The sequence below is a fragment of the Cucurbita pepo genome, chromosome LG04, assembly GCF_002806865.2.
Source record: "Cucurbita pepo subsp. pepo cultivar mu-cu-16 chromosome LG04, ASM280686v2, whole genome shotgun sequence".
NCBI lineage: Eukaryota > Viridiplantae > Streptophyta > Magnoliopsida > Cucurbitales > Cucurbitaceae > Cucurbita > Cucurbita pepo.
The window spans coordinates 11,606,148-11,617,688 of record NC_036641.1 but is presented as its reverse complement, the minus strand read 5'-3'; the positions used below and the strand labels follow the sequence as shown (position 1 = coordinate 11,617,688).

General features: G+C 39.0%; 2 protein-coding genes across 3 annotated transcripts; one reads left to right on the top strand and one right to left on the bottom strand.

Moving 5' to 3' along the window:
• Positions 1-2,035: 2,035 nt before the first annotated feature.
• LOC111793571 (transcription factor TCP5-like) lies at positions 2,036-3,301 on the top strand. The gene has a single exon (XM_023675517.1). It carries the CDS (start codon positions 2,167-2,169, stop codon positions 3,103-3,105), a length of 939 nt encoding a protein of 312 aa, XP_023531285.1. The 5' UTR covers positions 2,036-2,166; the 3' UTR covers positions 3,106-3,301.
• A 2,155-nt stretch (positions 3,302-5,456) lies between these two features.
• Positions 5,457-11,239, bottom strand: LOC111793570 (protein LONGIFOLIA 2-like). Of its 2 annotated transcripts, XM_023675516.1 has the most exons (6): positions 10,684-11,239; positions 9,993-10,287; positions 8,722-8,771; positions 6,771-8,561; positions 6,532-6,694; positions 5,457-6,449 (listed from the first exon to the last, which is right to left on the bottom strand). In XM_023675516.1, the coding sequence occupies exons 2-6, from the start codon at positions 10,135-10,137 to the stop codon at positions 5,701-5,703; spliced, it is 2,898 nt and encodes a 965-aa protein (XP_023531284.1). In that variant the 5' UTR covers positions 10,138-10,287; positions 10,684-11,239; the 3' UTR covers positions 5,457-5,700. The 2 variants fall into 2 exon arrangements, with proteins under 2 accessions (XP_023531284.1, XP_023531283.1); XM_023675515.1 differs by having other exon boundaries at positions 9,993-11,239.
• Positions 11,240-11,541: the final 302 nt, after the last annotated feature.

Genomic DNA, 11,541 nt, shown 5'->3' with positions numbered 1-11,541 from the left:
ACATTTTGTCCATTTTGTTACTATTAAATGTTACTATCATTGATATAACCGAGAGGCATTGATAAGTCAATTTTAGGCACGGTATGCTCGACCTCCACGTGTTGCCGAGCTAAAAAACGTCAATATGAGTATAATTTAGTGGTTATAATATAACCCGACTCTATCTCTCGTAAAAGGTCACATGTCGGTTTGAATATGCGTATTGTAATAGTGACGTAAAATTGAAGATATGAAATAAAAATTGAAAGTTAGATAATAAATACAAAATTCAACTATCTTACTGCCACTATGTCTCTCTAGTGCATGCCTGTGGTCCTTATTGGCATTGAGTTGGATGCCTTTAAATTAAAAGAACCTATATTGGTCCCTCATCTACTAAGTTGGAGAGTTGCTATAGCTTTCATCTTCTAATAACCCAACTTTGTAAATGCCTTACACACCACAAACCCTAATTTCTTGACTCTATGAGTTATTCCCTTTTCCCCCAAATCCTAATTATGCACCAACTTTTAGTTGGATTTTGTATTATTGCTTAAAGTAAGTAGTTTTATGTGATCCCGAAACCCTATCGATAGTCTTTGTGGGCTGTTAGGTAACGATTTTGCTTTTAGTTAGCTAAATTCTTTTAACGAGAGTGAAAATTTGAATATCTGACGTTTAGATTGAGTATATGATGTATTGACCAATTGGGTTAAGCTCAAATTGATTTTTTAGTACCATCGAGCTGAATAGGTAATTTTAAAATTTGGTTGAGGATTCGAAAGTATCCTTGTGTGAAATCCCACATCGGTTGGAGATGGGAGCGAAACATTGCTTATAAGGGTATGGAAACCTCTCCCTAGCAGACACGTTTCAAAACCTCGAAGGAAAGTTCGAAGAGGACAATATCCACATGGTGGGCTTGGGCTGTTACAAATGGTATCAAACCCAGAAATCGGGCGGTGTGCCAACGAGGATTCTGGGCACCCCGATCCCACTTCGGTTGGAGAGGGGAACGAAACATTGCTTATAAAGGTATGAAACCCTCTCCCTAGTAAACACGTTTCAAAACCTCGAGGAAAAGTTCAAAGAGGACAATATCCACACGGTGGGCTTGGGCTGTTACAAATGGTATCAAACCCAGATATCGGGCGGTGTGCCAGCGAGGATTCTGGGCACCCCTGATCCTGATCCCACATCAGTTGGAGAAGGGAACGAAACATTACTCATAAGGGTGTAGAAATCTCTCATTAACAGACGCGTTTAAAGTCCAAAGAGGACAATATCCACACAGTGGGCTTGGGCTGTTACAAATGGTATCAAACCCAGATATCGGGCGGTGTGCCAGCGAGGATTCTGGGCACCCCTGATCCCACATCAGTTGGAGAAGGGAACGAAACATTACTCATAAGGGTGTAAAAATCTGTCCTTAACAGACGCGTTTAAAGTCCAAAGAGGACAATTGTTATCAAATAAGACCTAAATTAGCGTTCTCGAGTTAACAACCCCTATCTAGAATTGAAAAGAGAATTCCAAACCAACCCCATATTAAATAAGAACAGAAAACCAAATCTTGAGAGAAATAATTACAAAACAAAAGAAGATTTTTGCATACTAAAAGTTAAGAACAATAAATTAGGGTTTTTGATAGTGTCGTTTCTTTGTAATACATGTAGCGTAGCTAGGGCATGCATTGTTCAACAGCTCATGATGTGTAGTAAACAAACCAATAAAGCTGTTTGTAAATGCTGAAAAAGGTTTAGCCTTTCACTTTCTTCCTTGGTTTGGATATCTCCACATCAAAAATCTTATGTATAACATTTATACCCTAATGAACATAATTAATGAATCAAGTTGTAAAACATAGAGGTGGATTAACTAGCAGCCCTGCTGACATCATCTTAGTTCAAACGAGTGCCACGTGGACGAATAACGCAACGCCAAGTGGTCAAGAACACACCTTACCTTTTCCTTTTTCTATCTGGGGTTACATAAATTCTTGGCATCTTCTTTTCTTTACCCATTATAATGTCATTCTTGAGTTAAAAAGTTTTGATTCCTTGCAAAAAATGGAGTTTTCGGCTCTAAAACTCGGCCGTTTCTTGCAATAATTCGTTCTTGTTCTTGTTCTTGTTCTTGTTTCTTGAACGTTTTGAATGGATCTGACGAAGATGAGCTCGTAAAAAGATGTTGAGAAGCTCAAAAGAAAAGGGTTTTGGAGGCAAAGAAGAAGGAATCAGTGATGAAAAATATGATATGGCTAAGGGATCAACGAGGTCAAGGCAGTGGTCAGGGTTTAGAAATCCAAGAATTGTGAGGGTTTCTCGTTCATTTGGAGGCAAAGATAGGCATAGCAAAGTTTGTACCATTAGGGGTTTGAGAGATAGAAGGATAAGGCTTTCAGTTCCAACAGCAATTCAACTCTATGATCTTCAAGACAAGCTTAAACTTGGGCAGCCTAGCAAGGTCATAGATTGGCTACTCGACGTCACGAAACTTGATATCGACAAGCTTCCGCCGCTCCAGATCCCGACCGGGTTGTCTCCGTTTCACCAACATATGCTCTTCCCTCAATATCATCATAATTCTAGTACTCTCCCTCCTCCTCCTCCTCCTCCGTTCGCCTTTGACATGAAGGATTCTTCGACGATGCATATCAGAGACGTCGTGAATCAAACGACGATGATCGAGAAATCGAAGTCGAAAGGGAAGTGGATTGATGGAGGTAATGATCAAGAAGTTGAAGAAGATTATAATGAGCAAATTATGATGAACAATTGTAATGCTTACAATTACAACACTTGTGATCATGATCATGATCATCAACATTCTAGTGGGGTTTTTCCATCACAAATTGAGGCTCAAACAAGTTCATCTTCATGTTCTTCACTTGTTTTCACTCCATATGCTTCATACATCACAAACCCATTTGAAAGCCACATCCATTTCTTGAGCTCAAATTCTCATACTTTGTCCAATCCCTTCATACCATCATCTCTCCACCCTTTTGCCTCACAAAACTTGAAACCCTTTCCTCCAAACTTCAATCTCAAGCAGCTTCTTCATGCTGATAACAACAACGACGGCGGCTCCGGTAAAGACGGGGCGGCGTCTGGTAGCTCATAGAGTGGTCGTGGCCATGGCCGTGGCCGATAGAGACGGAGCAAACTCTCTTGAAGGGCGTGATTAGAAAAGTGTTGTTGGTTTGGAAAGGTTTGTAAGTATACATATTCATAGCTATACTCTTTGCAGTTAATTTGATAGCTTTTGATATATAAATGTTGGAGCATTAGATATAATAATGGGTATCATGGTTTGTTCATTGAAGAAGCTTGTCTGATATATAAATTGTTTGAAATTCTATTTTTAATTCAACAATTAATGATCTCGAGATTCTCTTGCATTCTCTACTCCATGACTGTGTTATTGAACGACTTCTAAGAGTAAAAACGATCTTCATAAACCAACACAGATCCTTTTAGGATGGTTTGTTTTAACTCATATGCTTCCTACAAAAATTTACGGGAGAACTTCCAACATTGGAAAGGGGAACGAAACATTTCTTTTAAGGGTATGGGAACGTCTCCCTAGTAGACGCATTTTAAAACCATGAGACTGATGGCGATATGTAATAGGCTAAAACGAACAATATCTACTAACAATGAGCTTGAGCTGATATATGATTGTTCTAAGTATGCTTAAATTTAGAGTTCTTATGACTGAGCAACCAAAAAAAATGGTGCATTTCTTAACCTTAGTTTCATGTCTTTAAGATTACTCTCGTTCATATGTGACACACTGACAAAACCTTGTAGAGACCGAACAGATAAGGAGACAAAGGACCAGAAAAAGAACNAAAAAAAAGTAGTTTTCAGCTGATGTTTCTTTGGCATTAGTCATGTTCTATTTGGATAACTTGTAAGAATAAAGGCAAAGGAAGAACATTCTGAAGGTAGACAAGAAAAATGGTAAAAAAGAGGGGGTAATTTTAGAGAGAGAATGAAAGAGGAGAGAGATTGGAGAGATGGGTGTGTCTCTGAAGCAGAAGCATTGGTGACAAGATCATCCAACAAAACAGTGGGAAAACATATTGATCCTAAAAACCCAGTTGTTGTGTTCTGCATTGGACAAACCCACTCGACACTGTCACTGTCCCTTCATCATTTTTTTTCTTTAAAAAGAAAAAAAGAAGAAGAAAAATCCTTTAATTTGTGGTCCTCTTTCTAGAAAGAAAAAGAGAGGTGGGTAAAATTATGGTTTATGTGTGTTTGTTGCCTTTTTATTACATTTCTTGTAATTTATGCCACGCTCGGTGGGATAAGAGAACGAAGCATTATTCTTTGTTGGGGTATGGAAACCTCATCCTAACAGGCTCGTTTTAAAATCGTGAGATTGACGGCGATATGTAGCGGGCCAAAGTGGACAATATTGGCTAGTAGTGGGCTTGGGCCGTTACAAATGATATCAGAGCTAGACACGGAATGATGTGCTAGCGAGGACACTGACCTCCAAGGAAGTGTATTGTGAGATTCCATATCGGTCTAAACATTCCTTATAAGGCTCAGTGTGCCATCTAGGACACTGGTCCCCCAAGGGGTGGATTGTGAGATCCCACAAAGGGTGTGGAAACCTTCTTCTAACAGACTTGTTGTGGAAACCTTCTTCGCTCAANTACAAATGATATCAGAGCTAGACACGGAATGATGTGCTAGCGAGGACACTGACCTCCAAGGAAGTGTATTGTGAGATTCCATATCGGTCTAAACATTCCTTATAAGGCTCAGTGTGCCATCTAGGACACTGGTCCCCCAAGGGGTGGATTGTGAGATCCCACAAAGGTCGTGGAAACCTTCTTCTAACAGACTTGTTGTGAAAACCTTCTTCTAACAGACTTGTTTTAAAACCGCGAGACCGACAATGATATGTAGCAGGCTAAAGTGGACAATATCTGCCAGCAGTGGGCTTGGGTTGTTACAAATGATATCAGAGCTAGACACTGAACGGTGTGCTAGTGAGGACACTGGCCTCCAAGGGAGTGGATTGTGAGATCCCACATCGGTCAAAACATTCCTTATAAGGCTCGGTGTGCCATCCAGGACACTGGCCTCCAAGGGGGTGGAATGTGAGATCAAACAAAGAGTGTGGAAACCTCTCCCTAATAGACGCTTTTTTAAAAATCGTGAGGTCGACGGCTATACGTAACGGGCCAAAGCAAACAATATCTCCTAGTTGCATAACTTTATTTGTACAAACACTAAAAACACAGTATAATAACTCATCTAGTTAAACTGATCAAGTCATATACACTGTACCAAGATGAACAGGATATAACAAAGCAGTACGAGGAATGTTCGAGTTTTGAATCTCCCATTACACGTAGAACACAATCTCGTTTCTCCTCTACTTTTTTCTTACTAAATATGCCGAGGAATGTTCGAGTTTCGGGCTAAAGTTTCGTAGAGCTACAACGAGAAGAATGAAGTAAGAACAAAATATTTTCATTGATTTTGATTCTTGTAGTCAAGTATTACACAACTACCAACCAGCTCAGAACTGCTAATAAGCACAAATTATTGAGCTTGACACCAAAAAATAGGAGGAAGCAAGAGCACAAGTTCATGTGGTCACTCTATGAAAGCAAATATATGAAGGAAAAACCAGAGGGAATGCAAGCAAACTAGCTAATGCATACCTTATAGCTTTATCTTCCAAAGTTGTACCTCACTGAATAACAATCTCATTAACCAAGTCTTTGAATATCAAGCGCTCGACATCCAACACGACGTCATAGATATCACCACGAAAATCTGTCCAACGCCTCGGCTGGCGCATCACATCGTCTTGCAGAATGTTTTTCGAGTCATTCTTCTCTTCGTCGAAGTTGCATTCGAACTTCTTGGATTGTAACTGTTCTATTTCATTACACAATTGCTTCAAAATCATTTGTCCACTTAGAGCTTCTTTTGCAATCTTTGTTGGTTTCAACCATGGCTCAGGAGCACCACCATCAATGACAGCTAAATTCTCAATAAGTATCTCATTTACAGCATCAAATATGAGCTTGCGCTCCCTATTGGAATTGGAAGATATAGCAGGCGAACTACCGGCCTTCGTTTTCTCCAAAACGTAAAATAACTCTGGGTTGATCGGATTACCAGAAGGATGAAGCTGAAACGTGGTCAGGTCCGAGCCAAGATCTTGGAGTAGAAGGCCGGAAGCTAACAGTATCTCGGAAATGTATCGGTGATCCGGGTTGGTATTCTCACACAACAATGCAATATAGTCTTTTTCTGCTTCATCGTGATGCGAGTTCAAGTGTCTAAGCTTTTGAATCAGATCATCAATATTTTCAAATTTCATATTGTCAATCTCCACGTTACGATTTAAAACCGAACGATTAACAAAGATGTCGTCTGAAAGGTTGCATTGATCTTCGCTACGCCTCTCATTAGAATCTAGACAATCATCACCTAAGAGATACCAAGTTATAAAGTAAAGATCAGCTGCCATGATTTCTGATATTTGGATCAACAAAAAGTTCTGAATCTTTACCTTTCAGAGAGGCATCAAGGATGGTTGTGATTTTTTTCACAGGAGATGGTTCATCATCTCTATATAATGAGCCATCAAGGACAGAGACAGGGCTGGGATGCTCTACTGCTAGTGTATCTTGTTCTATTGTCGACCCGTCTTCACCGACTGCCATCATTGATAACTGAGCAAGCAAAAACATTAGTAAGTGGTATGCAACTAAACGATGAATGAAAAGAACATAAACAAAAGAAGAAAACCTTTTTAACTGAGCTGGTTGTCAATAATTCAGCAGCCTCCATCGCTTGCCTCTGGTCGACGTCGGTCTTGGTTGATTGTATGCTGCTATGGACCTCAATATCCATCTTTGAAGTCATGTCATCACTTTGGCAACTTAAAGATCTTGATTCATTGCTCATCTCACTTGATTGTTCATCACATTGTCTTATATTGGAAGACTTTGTCTCCTTCGTTTTCCTTTTCGGTTTGTTTGCGTCGGATTTAGGTGGATGGGATCGTTTCTCCACCTCGACCTTCCTCAGTCTCAGTCTTGGACTAACAGAATCTGAACTTTTTATCAAGCTCGTGGTCGAGGTGCTTTCTTTAAGTACTACTTGCGGTTTTGAAGAAGTTTGAGGTGATCTTATATGTCTCGAAATCGGCTTCTTCTCAGAGGTAACGACAGCAAGGTCCTTTTGAGTGTTCTTAAGAAAGCGTGCTCGGGTTTGGCTATTGCTAGATCCTTTTTTACTATCCTGAAATCCTTCGTTTCGGAGCTTATGGAGCACGGGAAAGCGATCCATTGGAATCATTGAGGTTGATATAACTGATTTATCAACAGATTTAGCAGGTCTGATGATGATAATTGGAGATTCAGCTACATTGCTCCGTCTGTTTCGTTGGCTTATCAATCTAGTCTTTTGATTAGAACTAGAAGAACTTGGTTCTTGGTTCCTTTGAATTCCAAATACTGAACCTTGTTCTTCCATCCCAATTTCGGATAGTGCTCGAGTTTGAATAGCTTCTAGTATCTTTTTAAGTGCTCTAAGATCCTTACTGGACTGTTGAAGTTCAAGATCTTTCAGTCTCGTCTCGACCTCACCGTAAGCCGAGGAGCTTGGTTCTGGACCAGGCCTAAATGCTGTGCTTTTAGGAACTTGAGCTCCAGCTAGCTTCCTCCAAGGTGCAGTTTCAATAGGGTGCCTTGAATTTGGAATAGGTTTCTTAATCAGATCAAGATTTTTTGTCTGCCGTGGTGAGCTTTTCAGATCTCTAGATTCTAATGGTTTTGCAAAAGATTCACCACCACATTGGGTATCTGTAGCCAATAATGAATCTGGCAACGTTTCAATACCCATCAATTTTGCTACAACACTCGGCAGCCGCTTCTGATGCAGCTCAGGGGCTTTGTCAGTAGAGCAGCTACTATTTGGAACATTCCTACAGACAGTTGTTCTGCTGTCCAATGAGAGTCTAGGGAGCTCTTTCAGTTTAGGACTGGACTTGAGGCTTCTTGATTCAAAGGAGAATCGACTTCGGTCTCTACCGTCATAAGAAAGTCGCGGAGAATCCCGGGAAATTAAACTCTTTCCACGTTTAGCTTCATTCTCATAAGATGATCTTGGACATCCTGTAGTAGCTTCATTAAAGTTCCTGGATGCATCTTTTAGCTTAGCAAGAACTCTAAAAGACTCCTCCATATCGATCTGAATTTCTTGTTTTCGGTTTCTTGCAACTCTCGAAGAAATCTCTGCACATTTGAACATAGGAGGGTGTCTTGGACCGTGATCAAAGTCGTCCACGTCGGTTATTTTAATGAACGATGTTCTTACTTCTCTATGTATAGAGTCTTTCACTACATGTTTGATATTGAATGGTTGCCTCTCTGAACAGCTAGAGGGACTTTCAAGAACATTGATCCTGGCTTCTAGTTCTGCAGTTTTGTTGCACACCAGAGACGACAAAGATGATGAACAGGACGAGAGAGAGTCTCCGGATGATTCAGTAGCCACGCTTTGTTTGTCGTTCGTGTTCTCATTCAGGCTCGACTCCTGTAATGAAAGAACTTCAAATCTTATCACTTACACAAACAGGCGTGGAATATAACTAGTTTTACTATTAGGATCGAGACGGGATTCGAATAAATAAGTCGAGAGTGAGATGATGTTTGAAATCAAAAGAAAAGTTGGCATAAGAATATTAGGGGCTTACAGTGGCTTTCTCATGGTGATGTACAGTGCTAACCGTGTCACCAGAATGGCCTGTACAAGACAAGATTAGATATTGAGCGTATTCTAATGGCCTACTGCTAAGAACACCATGAATGGAAATGCATTGAAAACAACAGCTATCACATAGTTCAATACACAATAACCAGCAAAGACATAAGCAGAAAATGAAGAATTGAAGCATTTTTTTTAATATCTTGTTTATGTTCTTCAAGATATATACAAAAGTTTTGCAGGCAGACATTCAGATGCATAAAACTTTACCCTCTTCCTTCGAGATCAATTAGGACGGTGAAAAACCAAGGATCCTTTCCCTTTCGAGCTTCCTCTCAAGGGTTTTAAAACGTGTCTGCTAGGGAGAGGTTTCCACACTCATAAAGAATGCTTCGTTTCCCTCCCCAATTGAGGTGGGATCTCACAATCCACCCCCTTCAGAGCCCAGCGTTCATCGTTAGCACACCGCCCGGTATCTGGCTCTGATACCATCTATAACAACCCCAAGCCCACCGCTAGTAGATATTGTCCTCTTTGAGTTTTCCCTTTTGGGCTTTCCCTCAAGGTTTTTAAAAAGGTTTCCACACTATTATAAAGAATGTTTCGTTTCCCTCTCCAACTGATGTGGTGTACTAGCCTTCGTATTATTTAACTAAAATAATAATATAGTTTTTTTTTTCTTTTCGAATATTTATTCTTTTTGTTTTTTCATTTTTTAGACGTTTCTTCTAATCACTACTAAACCACTATTTTCATTTGATATTCTATAATGTAATTAATATAACTATATAGGAATATTATTTATTTTTTAATAAAGAAAAAAAAAATGCAATTAAATTTCAAATAAAGGAATTTCTATATAGAATCATATGGGTAATATAAATCCCAAATCAAAAAATACCCGAATAATTTTTTATATTAGGGGATCGTTAATTATTTGAAAAATTAAAAAAGAAAAAAAAAAAGTTAATATAGCAAAGACAAGGATCTAGCTGTCAAAAACTTTGCTATAAACAAACATGTGAAGGTTTTTAATGATATAAAGTGGTGATGTAATGAAATAAAGAGAAAAGAATATGTTAGTGGAATTAAAATATAGAAAGCTACGCACTGCAAATGTTCCACATGCAGGCCCTAATAATTTATAACTATCTACNAGAATGTTTCGTTTCCCTCTCCAACTGATGTGGGATCTCACAAGGTTAGTCAGAAAATACAAAACAACAACGACATGAAGCAATCGAAGACGAGATATATTACCAGGTGGGAGCCTCTTGTGACTAATTTGCTTCGTGGCGATCGCATTGTGACGATCAAACAGATGGAGAATACCAGTCATACAGCCTATTTGCTTGCGCAAATCAGGATTGTCATCTGTCAAGGAATGTAGAAGTTTTGCAGCCATATGTTCTCAAACAATAAAAGTGTTCCCTGAGCCCTCCAAGATTGATCTTCTTAGACCAAAGGATCATGCCATATGATCCACCATTCAAAGAATTATGAGCCTCAATATGATGAAAGAGTATTAATCAACACATCAGTTTCTGCCACTGTCCTGTTCATTGCATAGTACAATAAGAATCTAACTTCATTCTCTTTTTTCTTGCCCCACCTTAAATATGGGAAGTCTAAACACAATCTAGGCTCCTACCAGTCCCAAAATGAAAACAGATAATGCTGTAATACTTCCTTGTTTATACCATAAATTAGACCGACATAACTATTTCACTCGGATCACCAATCTGTTCTTCAATGCAAATCTTGATCCCACAGAATTTCCCAGTTGGGTTTGGCAAAGAACACTCTCAATATTAGAAAACCTCAGCCCCAGAGAACCAAATCAAACAATATAAACAAGGGGATGCCGCAAAAGGAGAGACCCAGAAACCAGAATCATCAAGAGTTTGAAGGCAAATACAGAACATTCAAAGAATTCAGCAACTCACGTTACCTAAAATGGTGAAAAGTGAAATGGGAATTTTCCATTGATGATCCAAGAAGAAGAAATGTCCCAGAATTGAATGTGCATCTAAGTGATTATATAAAAGAAAACAAAAAACATAAAACCATAAGGTGATTTGTATAACAATCTGAGAAGAATGGTCAACAAAATAAAAACAATAGCAAGAAGGGGGAGAGAGAGAGAGAATAGAATATGTGGGTCAGATGAGGCCCATTCTAATCGGCCATATGTGAAGCATCCATGTGGAATGCGTATGTGGGTGGGTCTCAAATTGTCTATACGTCCATGTGATTTTGTCAAAACGCAGAGAAGAGAGAAGGGCGAAGAACGGATCCCATTTTGTACTGAAAAACGGAGAAGAATAAAGAAGAAGAAGAAGAAGAAGGAAATATTCCTCTAACCTTCCCCTCGAGGTTCTTCAATGGCGTCAGATTGTGGGTTTCTGGGACGTACTCCCAACAGTACAGTGAAGATCACAGCTTTTGCTTTCCTTGTTTATTCTCACAAAACAGATCATGTGGTTAATTACACACAATCCAATGTGGTTGCTACCTAAGTGTTTGCATATGATACAAAAAATTTCTTGATTTTTTTGTTCAAAGTGGGTCTCAACTTTATCATCACCAAAATTTACCTCCCTTTTAAATCCATTTACATTTCATCCATATATATCATTAATTTCCTGCTCTAACTTGTTCACTAAGACTTAACTTAAAATTTTTAATTGATCGATTTGTAAAAAAATATTTAAGCATCTAATCTCTTTGAATCAATGAGTGAAAGTATGAGAAATTGAGTTTAATCCAGTTTATAGCATATGGCAAATCAATCATTTTTTTTAGACGT

Excerpts from the sequence above, each read along its gene's own strand:
- LOC111793570 (XM_023675515.1), bottom strand. The coding sequence starts at position 10,137 with ATGGCTGCAAAACTTCTACATTCCTTGACAGATGACAATCCTGATTTG. Across the intron at positions 8,772-9,992 it reads TCACAAGAGGCTCCCACCTG|GCCATTCTGGTGACACGGTT; the intron begins GTAATATATCTC and ends TGTCTTGTACAG. Across the intron at positions 6,450-6,531 it reads CCTTGATGCCTCTCTGAAAG|GTGATGATTGTCTAGATTCT; the intron begins GTAAAGATTCAG and ends GGTATCTCTTAG.
- LOC111793571 (XM_023675517.1), top strand. The coding sequence starts at position 2,167 with ATGTTGAGAAGCTCAAAAGAAAAGGGTTTTGGAGGCAAAGAAGAAGGA.